At 42.5% G+C, this 15,314-nt stretch overlaps 1 protein-coding gene across 2 annotated transcripts in view; it reads right to left on the bottom strand.

Annotated features, from left to right (window-relative positions):
* The window catches only part of PLGRKT (plasminogen receptor with a C-terminal lysine), a 47,341-nt gene extending 35,838 nt beyond the window's left edge, over positions 1-11,503 (bottom strand). The window contains exons 1-2 of one of the 2 annotated variants that reach the window (XM_075279241.1): positions 11,311-11,503; positions 8,298-8,380 (exon numbers count right to left, since the gene is read on the bottom strand). In XM_075279241.1, the coding sequence (XP_075135342.1) occupies positions 8,298-8,378 (81 nt within the window). In that variant the 5' untranslated portion in view covers positions 8,379-8,380; positions 11,311-11,503. Of the gene's footprint in view, positions 1-8,297; positions 8,381-11,293 lie in introns of both variants that reach the window. The other variant, XM_075279234.1, reaches the window with a different exon arrangement.
* Positions 11,504-15,314: the final 3,811 nt, after the last annotated feature.

The following is a 15,314-nucleotide window of genomic DNA, read 5'->3' on the forward strand; positions in this document are numbered from 1 at the left end:
GAATTAAAGTATAATTTGGGTTATTTACTTGTGAAAATGAAAACATGTACAAAGCGACCAAGGCCCCACCCATATGCCCACCACTTTTTTGTATCTACATACCCCCCAGAAGTCACAGGTTTATGCACATGTGAGACTTGCACTAAACGTTTTAATGCCAGAGAACATATGAAGTTTATAAATGTGCACCGACATTGGCTGTAGTGCTAATATACTACACTACAAATTAAAAAAAGCTCTCCAGAATTGCAATTCATTGTGTGGGGAAAAAACAGGCATGTGAACTATATTCTCACCATAAACTATTAGGAACATGGGAAGAATATGCAAATCTGACTTCCATGATGTAATTAGGATGTCAGTGCCTCAAGTATGTACACCAATAGACATCCTAATTATATCATGGAAGTCAGATTTGCATATTCTTCCCATGTTCCTTTGCACAGTGGAGAGCTCATGGCTTAATAAGACTCCACACGCCTTAATGGTGGTTCTCTCCTTATGGAGTGACGATATCCCCTCAACCCTGTCTAAGCCTCTCAACTCTGCCAAATCAGTCCTCTCTACGCCAAGCTGATGAGATGCAAATACATCGAAATGGCTGTCCTTGGCTGAGATGACTGTATCTGGAATAATCCCAACATCATTGCAAACAAAGGCCTCTGAAAAGGTCGGCATGATGTTAAAGGGAGCGCCCTCTATAGGTTGTTTGACTGAGACTCTGTCTTCCTAATTACATCATGGAATATAGACTTGCACATTCTCAGTCAGCGCCCTCTATTGGTGTATACTTGAGGCACAGGCATCCTAATTACATCATGGAAGTCAGATTTGCATATTCTTCCCATGTTCCTTTGCACAGTGGAGCGCTCATGGCTTAATAAGACTCCACACACCTTAATGGTGGTTCTCTCCTTATGGAGTGACGATATCCCCTCAACATAAACTATTAGGTAATAGAGCTAAGTGTAAGAATTACTAACGTCTCCCACAACAACACACAATACAGTCCTCCAGGCTGCACAACTAAACAGGACCCTTGTAACCGCAGGTTTGGGTGTATACAGCTACTCCCTGGTCTATTTCCCAGAATAAAAGTATATATAGGATTATATCAGAGATGCAACATGGTATACATTAACAGATGTTGCCTATTAACGGTTATAAAGTGTATTTCCCTTTTAGCAGACTATGTTTTTCTAAGCATAAAGAAATGTATGTATGGAATTATCAGGATGTATTATCAGTAATATCAGGATGTTTTCCAGTGTCTGTTGCAGTATGCCCCATACTTAACCCTTTCACTGCCAAGGGTCTCTGGAAATTTTGCACCTCCAGTAGCCAGAGCAATTTTCACAGTTTTGAGATGGATAAATCAAAGCTAAATTGCAACATTAAAAAAGCATCCAACCCCCCATACCTATATATTTTCTTAAAGTAGACACCTGCAGCATTGTCAGAATGCTACTTGGTACTGTATACGAACAGGCACCTTCATGCAATTTTGATTTAAAGTGAATGTTTTATGAAAAAATGCAAATAAATGTATATTAGTTGTTAAAAGTGGAAACCAAACAATAAATTATATGCACAAAACCTCCTAAAAATAAGATTTCAACATGTGCAGAGTTCATTCATATCACTATGGCCTAAACCCGCATGCACGTGTCTTCAGAAAATCGCTAGAACTGGAAGGAACAAAAATTCTGCTTTGAAGCTGGAAATGTTAAAAAAGTATCATCCTATAAAATGTAGTGATTACACATCATGAAAAGTAAGTGAACCCCAAAACCCTATATATTTTTTGAAAGTAGACAACCTGAAGATTACGTATATCTCAATGGGTCATCAATAGCCACATCCACCTTCATGCAACTTTGTGACAAACGCAAAAGATTTTTTGAACAAATGCACTAAAACACATATTTGCACCTAAAACTCATGTTCAATCGCACATTCATATACAAAATACATTTAAAATAATAGCTTATGGTGTATACAATGTGTATATATACTATATGTACTGTAAACATCAACTACAACAAGAGCTTGGACTCCCAAAAACCCTAATACAGAAGACAGGCAGGATTTTGCTGTTATTCACTAATATGTTAAAGCTATACTGCACCTAACAAACTGTGACTGTAACGCCTAAATCTAACTTTCTCGAGATTGCATAGCATTCCGTATATAAAAACACAACTTAATGTTTCATAAATACAACCACCTTCATGCAACGTTGCGGCAAACAGAGATTGCTAGCAAAAATTGCACAAAAATTCAAATTTGCCACTAAAGTGCGGCTCAAGCAATCCCTTTCTGCAAACATAAAGTGCTTTCTAAAAAACTGCAATTTGTGAGGAGTTCATACATACCACACATACCGTATTTTTCGGACTATACGACGCACCTAGGTTTTAGAGGAGGAAAATAGGGAAAAAAAATTTTGAAGCAAAAACTGGTAAAATATTTAATATATGGGAGTTGTAGTTTTGCAAAAGCTGCAAGGCCACATTGACAGGTGACCCTGCAGCTGTACGGGGATGCATAGTGTGTTTTTTTTTGCGGGGCCAGCTGTACTTTTTAGTTATACCATTTTGGGGACTATCTATTGCTTAGATCACCTTTTATTGAAAAAAAAACCCGGTGGTTTATGATATATGATTTTCTACTTTTATATATATATTCTAGGGACAGGAGGTGATTTAAAATTTTTATTTATTTCATATTTTTATTATATATTTTTAAAGCTTATTTTTTTTTTTTTTACTATTTTATTCCCCCCCCCCCCGGGGCTTGAACCTGCGGTCACTTGATTGCAAGTCCCATAGACGGCAATACAGTTGTATTGCCGTCTGTGTATTAGTATTACGGCTGGTCATAGACCCAGCCGCAATACTAATATATAGCAGTGACAGGCCTGGGAGCCTCATTAGGCTCCCGGCTGTCACCCGAACAGGTCAGCTCCTGCGATATCGCCGCGCAGGAGCCGGCCTGCAACTTTACAGGTACGGGGCCGGTGGGGACCGGCCCCGGGGGAGAAGGGGCCACCGATACTGACCCGGCATCCGCTGTACTAGAGAGGCGGATGCCGGGGAGGGATAGACGCCGAGGCCTGAGACATCGCTGCCCTGCCCTGCATGAAGCCAGCAGCGGGGGGATGGAGGAGCGGAATAGCATCACTCCTCCCGCTGCTGGCTTCATTGCAGGGCAGAGGAGCGCAGCGATGTCGCAGGCCCCGGCACCTGTAATGGCGTCTATCACTTGCCGGCTTCCGCCTCTCTATTACAGCGGGTGCCAGGCGCCACATTCGGCCTATAAGACGCACCCTTCTTTTCCCCCCAAATTTGGGGGAAAAAAAGTGCGTCTTATAGTCCGAAAAATACGGTATATATATATATTTACAGGGGCAGGTGTTAAAGAAATACCAAAATCGCAGAAATGCGCCAACCCATTTTGTGCATGCAAACTAAATAGGACTTTACATAAAAATATTATTTTCCATCACCCTATAAAAATTTTAGCAATCTATACCTTCATCTCTAGTGATAATTGTTATTACTATTATTTTAGCGTGTAATGGATATCACTAGAGATGCATTTTACTCTCGAAAGCTCAGGTATGGACAGGACAGGGATTGGGTGAAATGTAAACTTTATTCATGATTTTGTGTGTATGTTGTGTAAGTGTTTGGTGCGACTTTTCTTTTGGCGCTGCGACCTGGACAATGGTAAATGTCTGGGTCACAGCGCCAATAAACTTCCTGGTTATGTTCAGGGGATATAACATAAGAATACCCCACTAGTAAAGCTCAGAGTGGAATTATATTATACCTGTATGTGACAATCAGAGTTCAAAAGTACAGTATGATCTCTGATTGACAGGAGGGGGGTAATAGGGACTGAATCCCTTCTCCGCCCCCCCCCCCTCCTGGGGTCACATACAGGTTGTGCACAAAGACAGAGAAAATGCTTCTCTGTCTCTGTGTGCACGCTGCTCCTCCTCCTCCTCACACTTTAAAGTCTTGCATCTCAGGACTCGTTTGAGCTATGAAGATAATTTTAGATTCATTTTAAAGATGAGAATTTAGGGGGGGGGGGGAATGTTACTCAAGCAGCTCTTTGGGGCTCTAATCTGGTCGGGATCCCTGTCAGCTTGCGATATGAGCGAGCTGACTTTTTCCCATAGGAATGCATTGACCAGCGTTGATTGGCCGAATGCCATACAGATTACAGCATTCGGCCAATCAACACTGGTTCTGCTGGAGGAGGCGGAGTCTAAGATCCGTCCACAGCAGTTTCCATTGTGGTCCGATCTCAGATGTAGCAGTGCTGACACAGCACTGCTACACGGAGAAGTGGCAGAGCTCAGCACACACAGAGATGCAGCAGAGCTGAGTGCGCAGCATGGTTCAGCGCACACTCAGCACTGCTACATCAGATGCAGCAGAGCTGAGTGTGCAGCAGGTTCAGCTGAACCCTGCTGCACACTCAGCTCTGCTGCATCGGACTGCTACATTGGACACTGCTACAATGCTACATCGGCCAGCACTGCTACATCGGGCTCAGCTGGGCTACTCCGGAGATGCAGCTGAGCAGAGCGCACACCCAGCACAACTACATCGGAGATGAAGCAGAGCTGGCCATTCGCCGAGCTCAGCTACTCCGGAGTAGCCGAGCTGAGCGCACGGCCCAATATAGCAGTGCTGGCCGTGCGCTGAGCTCAGATGCATCTCCGGAGTAGCCCAGCTGAGTGCATGGCCCGATGTAGCAGTGCTGGCCGAAGTAGCAGTGTCCTATGTAGCAGAGCTGAGTGTGCAGCAGGTTCAGCTGAACCCTGTTGCACACTCAGATCTGCTACATCGGGCCATGCACTCAGCTTGGCTACTCCGGAGTAGCCGAGCTCAGCGAACAGCCAACTCTGCTTCATCTCCGATGTAGCAGTGTTGGGCGTGCGCTCTGCTTGACTGCATCTCCGTAGTAGCCCAGCTGAGCGCACAGCGTGATGTAGCAGTGCTGGTCGATGTAGCAGTGTCCGGCTATAGCATTTGGCCAATCAACGCTGGTTCTGCCGGTGGAGGCGGAGTCTAAGAGCGGTCCACAGCAGTCTCCATTGTGGTCCTCACAGACGAGTCTCCGGCAGAACCAGCGTTGATTGGCCGAATGCCGTACTCTGTACGGCATTCGGCCAATCAACGCTGGTCAATGCATTCCTATGGGAAAAAGTCAGCTCGCGCATATTGCAAGCTGACAGGGATCCCGACGTAATACAGTGACTTGGGCATGTTAGATGCCCCCAGACATGCTTCATCTGCTGTCCCAGTTGCATTCCAGGGCGTTGGCATAATTTCCTGGGGTGTGATAGTGGACTTGGTGACTCTCCTGAGTCGAATGGTGGGATCCCCTGAAACGAAGCATTTTTCCCCATAGACTATAATGGTGTTTGATATTCGTTCGAACAGTCGAATATTGAGCGGCTATTCGAAACGAATATCGAATATTTTACTGTTCGCTCATCTCTAGTTTTCATCAGTTAGACCCCAAGTAATCGGAAGTGCTCTTCCTGGGAATATCCTTGTAAAAGTCACAAGAGTGCTGTTACTGCAATGTATTTTACAGTTTTCTGTGCTTTTAAAGGGGAGCCATATAAAGGATAGCTTTATCATAATTATTACAGCATGGACTAATGTGCTTATTTAGTAAGTCTAAAATAATTCGAGTACGGCAGATACTAGAAAATCTTTGACAGAAACCATTTTATTCTCATTTTGGACTGTTTGTATTTCCACTCACTTATCTAACTAATGATGACTGTTTTGAGTGACTACGTAGGCTGGACATCTGTGGTTCAGGGATAATGAAGACAAAATGTGAACAATTACTAGCAGATAAGATCAAATTAGCAGGCCCACATAACGATTGCCCTGACACACGGCATACCAGCAATTATTTTGTGCTTCACAGAAAGTTGACACAGAGAGTGAACAATTCTCCTACCAATGGGAATCTGTGAGCTTTATGTGGATACTCGACTTTTCAACGCTAATAACTTACGAATGTCACCTTTGGTTTCAGGCTCTCTTCTGTTCGTCATTGTTACATCAACATTTGACCTTTCCATTCCTTGCTAATGTAAAACTGGTATATTTGTATTTGTCTGTGCTCAATGACTTTTAGCACTATTGTTAGGATAGACCATGGGTGTAAAGCTGATTCCCTTCGGGTGAAGTGTAAGTCAAGATTTCAAGAAACACCTTCACCTAAAGTTCAAACATTAAAGATATTTGGGTGATGAGACCTCTAATGCATGTTTATCATTTCTGCTACTGTAGATAATAATATTGAGTGAAATATACGTTCGGACTAGTTTATAGCAAAATAACACACATAATTATGTATTTTTGAAAACATATGTTGTTATTAATGATCAGCGGCCAGGCCAGCTCATTAGAGGATAGCCGATGATATCATAAAGCACAGCTGGATGCTTCAGTAATCGATTAGTGATGAGGGGACTGTGCTTAGAGGACACAAGGAATTGACTGGAGGAAGAAGAAAATGATCCTAAGAGTTCTATAATGGGAACAAAATTTCCCCTCTTTGATGATTTAGATGGATAATTGGCTAATGAGAAAAGTTAGAAAAAAAAATATAAAGTAGAAACCTTAGAAAATTTCTATAGTGCCCAAGAGTCCCATTGTGATCTATCACTGAGCAAGGATAAGCAAATGTTATTGCACTGTAGATATCACTGATGTGAATGATACCTGTGCACTTCTCTTTAGGCAATTACAGTAATAGAATAATCACTAGAATAGGATAATCCATCCATAAATGTCTCCACTGATGTAGTCCCCTTTAATTTTTGTTTAACCCTTTTGCTGCCAAGGATTTTTGGATATTTTGCATAGTTTTGAGAGGGACAAATAAAGTCTAAATGGCAATGTTAAAAAACGTATTACTAAGGCCCCGTTCACATGTGCGTTGGTAATGAAATACCAAACGCAACTGCAAGCGGTGTGCCAGTGAAAGCACACGGACTCCATAGACAAATATACTTTTGTTTTGATCTTGCGATACCATGGCATCTTCCTACACAAATATCTATGCCATGAGTTAGGTGGGCATTGCCTGCTGGCATCATTTTGACGCTTCTAGCAGTGCAACTTCCTCAGTGGCGCCACTTTGGGTATTCTTGGATTATTAACTATACCTGTTTCAGGTATATGTGGATATATGTGGACTTATATGTGGATGTGTGACCTTCACATTTCAGCCGCCTTAGGAAGCCAGGGGTGAAACACGTGTAGGGGCTCATGGGGGAGGACCCATCCATTCACTGGTACTGTATTTTGCTTTCATTGCATTGTAATGTTTATTATATCTTTATGTGTTCTGTGCATATACACATACACATAATTAGGATTGGGATACTCGCCATTTGGGCCATACTTTGGAGTCTGTTTATTACTATCCACTCCAGTCTTTCTCTGTGCAATGACACAATAGTGTGCAAAGTCCTTTTATATGTGGGACATCATAACTAGAGATGAGCGAGTACTGTTCGGATCAGCCGATCCGAACAGCACGCACGCATTGAAATGAATGGACGTAGCCGGCACGCGGGGGGGGGTTAAGCGGCCGGCCGGCGTCAAAGCAGAAGTACCAGGTGCTTCCATTCATTTCAATGCGTGCGTGCGTGCTGTTCGGATCGGCTGATCCGAACAGTACTCGCTCATCTTTAATCATAACTAATAAAACTTTTCTTGCAAGCATCTGATGTACATCTTACTCTTTATCTGATGTTTCGCACTACTCAGTTTTGTGAATATATATACTCTAATAGTATGCTATTATGCAATCATACGTGTAGTGGTTTGGTGTATACACACATGTACATTGGAGACTTTGTCAATTGCACTATTTCTTTGTGAGACTATTTACTGTTACATTAAGCGTTTTGGATGGGACCTCTGTTATGAATTGTGATTTTTACTATTTTTAGCGCTTAAAGTTTGTTAATAAAATATTTATATTTTCCAATTATGTTAGTGTATGATTTCTTTGGTATTTTCATATAGGTCAGTAATAGTGTAACAGGCTTATCAACCATTAGCCACTATGAAAAATCTGTTGAATTTTAAGACTGTTTAGTGACTACAGTCTGAAAATGCACCAGCTTTTAAGATAAATTATAGTTTAGCACTGTCTTTTATTAACACGCAAGTCAATGGAATTTTTATATTGGTGTGGTATCATCATATATACCTTTTATTGGGTATCTATGAAGTATTTACCTGAAGCTGTGAGTTCATGAGCATGAATTCCTGTTGTTTTTTCATGTTTTCATCCATTGTTCTAGAGAAAAAGGATCCCATTTCTAGGAAGAGATATACATCAAATTATTTAAAATTAAACAGGAAAAAATGTATTTTTTTAACCTGCAAACAAAATAAAACACGTGTCAAAAATGTCTTCAATTGTTATCAGCTATTCCTATATGCATATTAAATATTCAAGCAGGATATTTAAAAATTTGCTGTGAACTCAGGGGGCCATTCACATCACAGTTGAGAAGATCTGTTTAACTGATAGCCATCTGTTTACATAGACTCAATGTTAAAAACACAAGGGGTCCATTTTTGTCTGTTATTTTTATGAGGCACAAAATTGTGGTAACTACACTTAAGTGTCTATAAGTGATATCTATGTCTATAAGTTATGTCTATGTAAACAGCATTGTTTTTAGCGTCAGTTTTTTAATCTGTTAAATAGATCCCCTAAATGGATGTTAAAAACATGATATTTTCAGACCACAGAGTATAATGATCGGAGACCCAAGGGAGGATACAAACATAAAAAACAATGTTAGTTAACTCTCCATGGCTCTGGTGCACTCCCTGCTACCTTCGGCCAACCTCAATGTTGGACCAGACGTCACATGAGCCAGGCCTGTGTCGCTACTTATAATTACGTCGGCCTGGCCCATGTGATGTCTGGGACGTCACCAAACAGGGCCGCAGACTGCCAGAGTGCAGGAGAGGTAAGTAACAGTGGTTTTTTTTTTTATGTTCCCTCACCTCCCCTGGGCCTCCAATCTTTATACTCTGGGGTTTGAGCAGAAGAAAGGCAGCACTGGAATGCTGTGCACATACAGTAGCATAGAGGGCACACCCCCTGTGATTTATGAGTGCAATTAACATAAAGAAGAAAAAATTAAAAACCGGTGGCACGGACCATCAAGATACAGGTAAGAGATGAATAGCCTTTATAAAGGCTATTCCTATGTGCTATTAGTTTAAAACAGTTTTTTAATGATAGAATCCCTTTAAGGACTGTGGGTGTAAGAGGTCATTGATGACATCATAGCCACTAAGTAACAGCACAACCAGAAAGTTGCCATTTTGTGGAGCTAGAGGAGAGATAGATAGAAAAAAAAATCAGATTTAGCACCTTGTGTGTATATACCTGAGTCATCTTTCTACAAAAGGGATATTTTTTGGCCTTAAAAAAAATCCTAAACAAAATGAATTTTAAACTTTTTGCATGTCCTAAGGTCTCAGACACATATCGGAGTGCCAAAGCAGCACATGGATAACATCTGTGTGCCGCACGTGTTCCCACAGCTCCATTCCCTGCTCTCAGTAAGTCCAGGCTGCAAAATCAGAACATGTCTTATATGTTATATTCTTCAAAGTAGTCCCCTTTTGCGTTGATGAGGCAATCACCTTGAATGGTTTTCAATTAATAGGTATATTTTGTCCAGAATAAGGCTACATGCACACAACCGTAGCGAGTCCATTGTTGAACAGCAAGGCTGGCATAAGAATAACGCCTGCGTGCTGTCCATGACTCCACGGATCTATTCACTTCATCTAGTAAGCACAAGATGCAAAACTGTCTGTTCGGATTTCAACTTGGGGATGACTTCTGCATACACAGGCCTGTGATAATACATGGTGGTTTGTATGGGGGCCATAGAAATTAAAGGGTCAGTGTGCTATTCGTGAAAAACACAGCTTGCACACTGACAATACAGTCGTATGCATGAGACTCTGGCGCGTATGTATATACCCTAGATAATAGAAATACTGGTGTTTATGGAGCAGAGAACTAGAGCGCATGTCCAGTACACAATATGGGGCCAGAAGCAGAAAACTTTGTCCGTTGTCTAGTAGTCCAGCTCCTTCACTGCAACTCAGCGAGGGCACCCGGCTGCTATTCAGCGGACAGAACTTTCTACTTCTGGCCCCATAATGTGTACTGGATGGATGCTGGAAGCCATGCTGTACAGATGATTGGTCCAGGGTCTGAGTGCTGGCACTGCATCAATCATATATTTATGAATAGTAAAAAAGTAAGCCTAGACAACCCCTTTAGTACCATTCACATGGAAATGGTCAATCCAGGAAATGCAGCCATCACACAGACCATGTTTCATAAGAACACAGCCACATGAATAAGAGTAAGCTCACACAGAGGAATTTGGCACTGATTTTAAGGCAGATTCTTAAAAATCAGCGTTAAACTCCATCTTGAATTCAATCGGAGTACGAGACTGAAGGAGGACACTGAAAACGATCTTGCCGTGGCTTATGCAGCTTATTCAGCGGCAGAACCCTCAGCCTGAGACTTTCTACTGATCCGGCCACTTATCTGAGATTACTCAGCATGGAAAATCTATGGTGGTGGAAAGCGGAAAGTAAGGGTCCATTCACACGGAGGAAAATGGTGAGCAATTCTGCTAGCAGAAAAAGGAACCCATTGAAGTCAATAGGAGGCTTTTTTTCAGCGCTGAAATTCCACACCATTTTACGCCGTGTGAAAAGACCCTTATTTGGAAATCTGCCGCAAATTCCTCTCCACCTTCCACCGTGTGTACTTACCCCATGAGGGTATCCACAAGGTTTTGATTTTTCATGTTTTCCTAGTCATAATTAGTATGAAAATATACTGGCTTTTGCCTTCCATTGCTTCAGACGGACAACTCCTAAATACTTTCTATGTTTAGGTTTTCCCATGAGTGGAGCTGATTCCCACAGGTTTAGAAACACAAACCAAGTCCAATCTTAGCACTGAAAACAATGGCCATAGCCCCCAGCTGACTGCACAAGGATTGGTCCTAGTGACTGGGGGAGACCCTTTCCCTGTGGCAGTTCTGCACTTTGCACTGTCCCTGGCCTTTCTGCAGGCTTTCTCAGCGCCCACTCCCACAGGACAAGTCTAAGATTTTCTGCAGCTCAGACACCATCCCCGTTTATTCTAAGTCCACAGACAGTCATACTCCACTCACTAGTATGGCGGATTTACCGTGCCGTCAGACAAGCCCTCTGCTCCCTACAAGTGACTCGCTACAGGTCGGAGGAGAAAGGTCAGAGCTGTGCTTTGTCATTGACAGCTCTCGTTAACTGTTGCTGTACCGCACCGAAGTGGAAGCTTACACTTCACAAGAGCTATGAGAGCGAAACTCCAGCGGTGAAAGAGTTAAGAGAAGGTACAGCAGCGTGTACAGGAAGGGTGTGTCAGAACATGGTGGGCGGACTAGGAGCGATATTTGACTTCAGCTTTGACTGAACGGATTGTAGCGACACCCATTGGTCATTTTCAGGTACTACAATGCGAGAACGTGCTACACTTTAGTTTCCTTTTAGTCACACGACCATGACACGAAGGAGAAGTCACGTGGTTAGGAATGCGCAGGAGAGCGCGTAATTTCCTACTTCAGCAGTGGCGTTATTTACCAGCAGTACCTGGAAGATAAACCGCAAAAATTCCAACTATATACCCTGAATATAATAAACTACAGACAAGGCAATGTTTGCGATAAGACCAGTGACAGATCTGACCTCGTTGATAAAAACATAGTTGTTGTGCTATATTGCCATTGTTGTTGATGTTTGGCCCATCATTGGGTATGGGGAGGGTGTTGTTGTGGTATTTTAACCCTTCAGTGATCAGCCTGTTTTTAGTTTGAGGCCCGGTTCACATCTGTGTTCGGTGTTCCGCTTGGGGCCCCCCCTTCCTGAACGGAATACCGAATGCATTGACAAGCGGTGAGCAATTAAAGCACACGGACCCCATAGACTATAATTGGCCTTCCGCACGGAAGGCCTGGTTCACATCTGCATTAAGTAATCCATTCAGGGAGTCTACATGGGGAAGGGAATACCGAACACATTGGCAAGCATTGAGCTTATGAAAGCACACAGACCCCATAGACTATAATGGGAACCGTGTGCTTTCCGTGTGGTATCCACACGGAACGTGCGGACAGAAAAGTACTTTGTGATCTACTTTCCTATCCGCATGACTCGTGCAGAGACCACGCAGAAAGCACACGGACCCCATTATAGTCTATGGGGTCTGTGTGCTTTCATAATCTCTCTGCTTGCCAATGCGTTCGGGGGTCCTCGTGTGGACTCCCTGAACGGATTACCGAACGCAGATGTGAACCAGGCCTAATAGTACAAGTGGTTAGGATTTTTAGACCGGAAAATGTATTTTGTTTTTTATTTTTCTATACTTTTTTTTTTTTTTTTTTTACATTCAATTATATTTTAACAGGTAGGGGATCTAAGTAGGCTATGAAACTTCTAGACCAGGGATAGGCAACCTTTTTTGTTCGGCGCGCTGATTTTAATTAAAAAATCACAGATGAGGTCCTCAGAGTGTAGGTCAATAATTGTAAGTCTGATAACCCCTAAGCTAAAGTCATATACCACAAACCATAACAGAGAAGTACTGCCACCAGATGCTTTAGGACAGATGCATTTACTGTTATTTCTTGCGATACAGCTATACTTTCCGATTAGAAGCAATGTACATGTGCAGCCCCCAGTTAGTAGAAATGATAAATGTAGGTGTCCAGGAGCATCCTTAGGGTGGTGACACACTATGCATTTAGATGCAACTATGTTCTTTGGAAACTGGAACTTTTACTGTGATATAAAGCTGCATTCACATAGTGCATTTTTGCACACACAAATGCCTGTTTTCTGTGCAAAAACACAGTTATACAGAATAATGTCCCATACCGGCTCCTGCACACACTATTATATCCCACACCAGGCTCTGCATGCCGTATTGTATCCCATAGCGGCCCCTGCACACAGTATTATATCCCATAGCGGTTCCTGCAAACAGTATTATATCCCATAGCGGTTCCTGCAAACAGTATTATATCCTATAATGGAGTCTGCCATGTTTCCGCGCAAAAATGGCAAAAAAAATGCAGAGAGAAAAGTGCTGCTTGCACACATTCTCCACATTTTTCAAACGGATAGGGGAACATAATCCCCAACAGTCCTCAATCACTGGTGTGACTCCAGCCTAAGACACATGTGGTATCTTACACAGTACAACTTGTTTGCAGCATGCTGTTGTAATGAAAAACATAGTTTACTACACTTTTCAGTAAAGGTGAAAAAAAATCTGAGCACAAACTTGGCCAATGTATGGCAAAAAGACACTATTCTGTTGAAGATTGGCCCATAGACAATACCTTCTAGGAATATATACTAAATTGGTAAATACATTGTGAACATTGCCTAATAAGCTTGCATCAGTAGTGGTACTTATTCAGAACTTCAGCAATCAGTGCAGTTTGTTTCCCTATCTGCTAATAATAAGCAGATCCAAGCATATATATTGCCTCAAGGCTACTTTAATCCTGCACATTTGCATAAAATAAGATGCCTGCAGCACCCCAAGTGTCTACATTGTTCAGCTGAGTACTCTGACCTTTAGCTTAAGATTTTTGGGTGGAGGTTGTGAGCCTTGTATCGGATATACTGGGTGCCCCTGTTCCGCTCACCTGAGATATTTGCCTGTTTGGTATCTTATGGGTTTGGGCACAGGCAGTTCCATATACTGCTGGAAAGCCGAGAGTGCGCTGAATTCAGCGCACTGTCGGCTTTCCCGATTTGTGCCCGGATAAAGCGCTATCGGTCCCGGTACCGTAGTGCTTTACAGTCAGAAGGGCATTCCTGACAGTCTGTCAGGAAGGTCCTTCTCCACAGCAGCACCTATAGCGCTGCACAGTGTGAGCAGGGAGGAACACCCCCCCCCCCCCTCCACATAATGCTCATCTATAGACGAGCATCGTGAGCAGAGGGTGGGGGTGTTCCTCCCCGCTCACACTTTGCAGCGCGATAGGCGCTGCTGTGAAGAAGGACGTTCCTGACAGACTGTCAGGAACGCCCTTCTGACTGTAAAGAGCTACAGTACCGGCACCGATAGCTCTTTACCCGGGGCACAGATCGGGAAAGATGACAGTGCACTGAATTCAGCCCACTGTCGGCTTTCCAGCAGTATATAGAACTGCCTGTGCCCAAACCCATGAAAGGTCCTCTTTAAACAAGGAAATGTGGCCACACCAATCGCATATCCTTTTACTAGAATCCTTATTTTTGGCTCGGAAAGCCCTTGCCTTATGCTGGATGGCTTGCCGTCCACACTCCCTGTCAATGTAGAGAAAACTAGTAAATACCGATTTACCATATAATCAAATGGTAAATAAAGGTAGGGGCTGCTCTAAAAAAATCCAAAAAGTCTGAGGTCTCTGGTGTAATTCACCAGTGACTTTATATACAGCCCCGTGCACACATTAGCTAGATAGGGGATGTTGTTGGGTGCGCCCCATGACCTCCCCTTGAATTACATACTGTCTTCTTCTTGGCTTCCCTGCCTGGACTTTCTTCTGGACTATTCATTTGTTTTCTTTTTTCTATGGATATGTAATGGACTCTGCAGCACTGTTCTGGTTCTTTACGTATTTATTTATTTATTTATTTATATAAATATGTATATTTATAATTTGATTCATTATGGTAAGTAGATAAATACAGTATGTGTGAAAACCTACACGTCCTGTTACTAGAATCTATGTGATAAAAGCCATTCTATATTTCCTGAAAATTACCTCATGGGAAAATCCAGAATATGCAGAATTGCTATCATTTCACTAGATGGTGACAATGTTTCTGTATTACAATTAACTAATGGACACAGACAAAAAATGTCTGGACAGCAGATTATACTGTAAAAATGTGTACTAGTCGCAAATGATTATGGATAAGCCTTAGAGGCTTTATAACCAGACACAGATGTTTATTTTTTCCTAGTGGCCAGGGCTGGCCTTAGGTCACTGATTGCAGAACAGTTGGAATTTTTTTCTCTAGCCCCAATCGTTTCGCAAGCAGTCTTTACTGTTAGTTTTGGCTAATTAGGCTCTTTATGGTCATGTGGGCAGTCCCTGGCAATCTGCTCCAGTCAAGGACTGCCCACCAGTCAGTAATGGAAATTACAGGAATGGT

The sequence above is a fragment of the Leptodactylus fuscus genome, chromosome 1 (genome assembly GCF_031893055.1).
Source record: "Leptodactylus fuscus isolate aLepFus1 chromosome 1, aLepFus1.hap2, whole genome shotgun sequence".
Lineage (NCBI taxonomy): Eukaryota > Metazoa > Chordata > Amphibia > Anura > Leptodactylidae > Leptodactylus > Leptodactylus fuscus.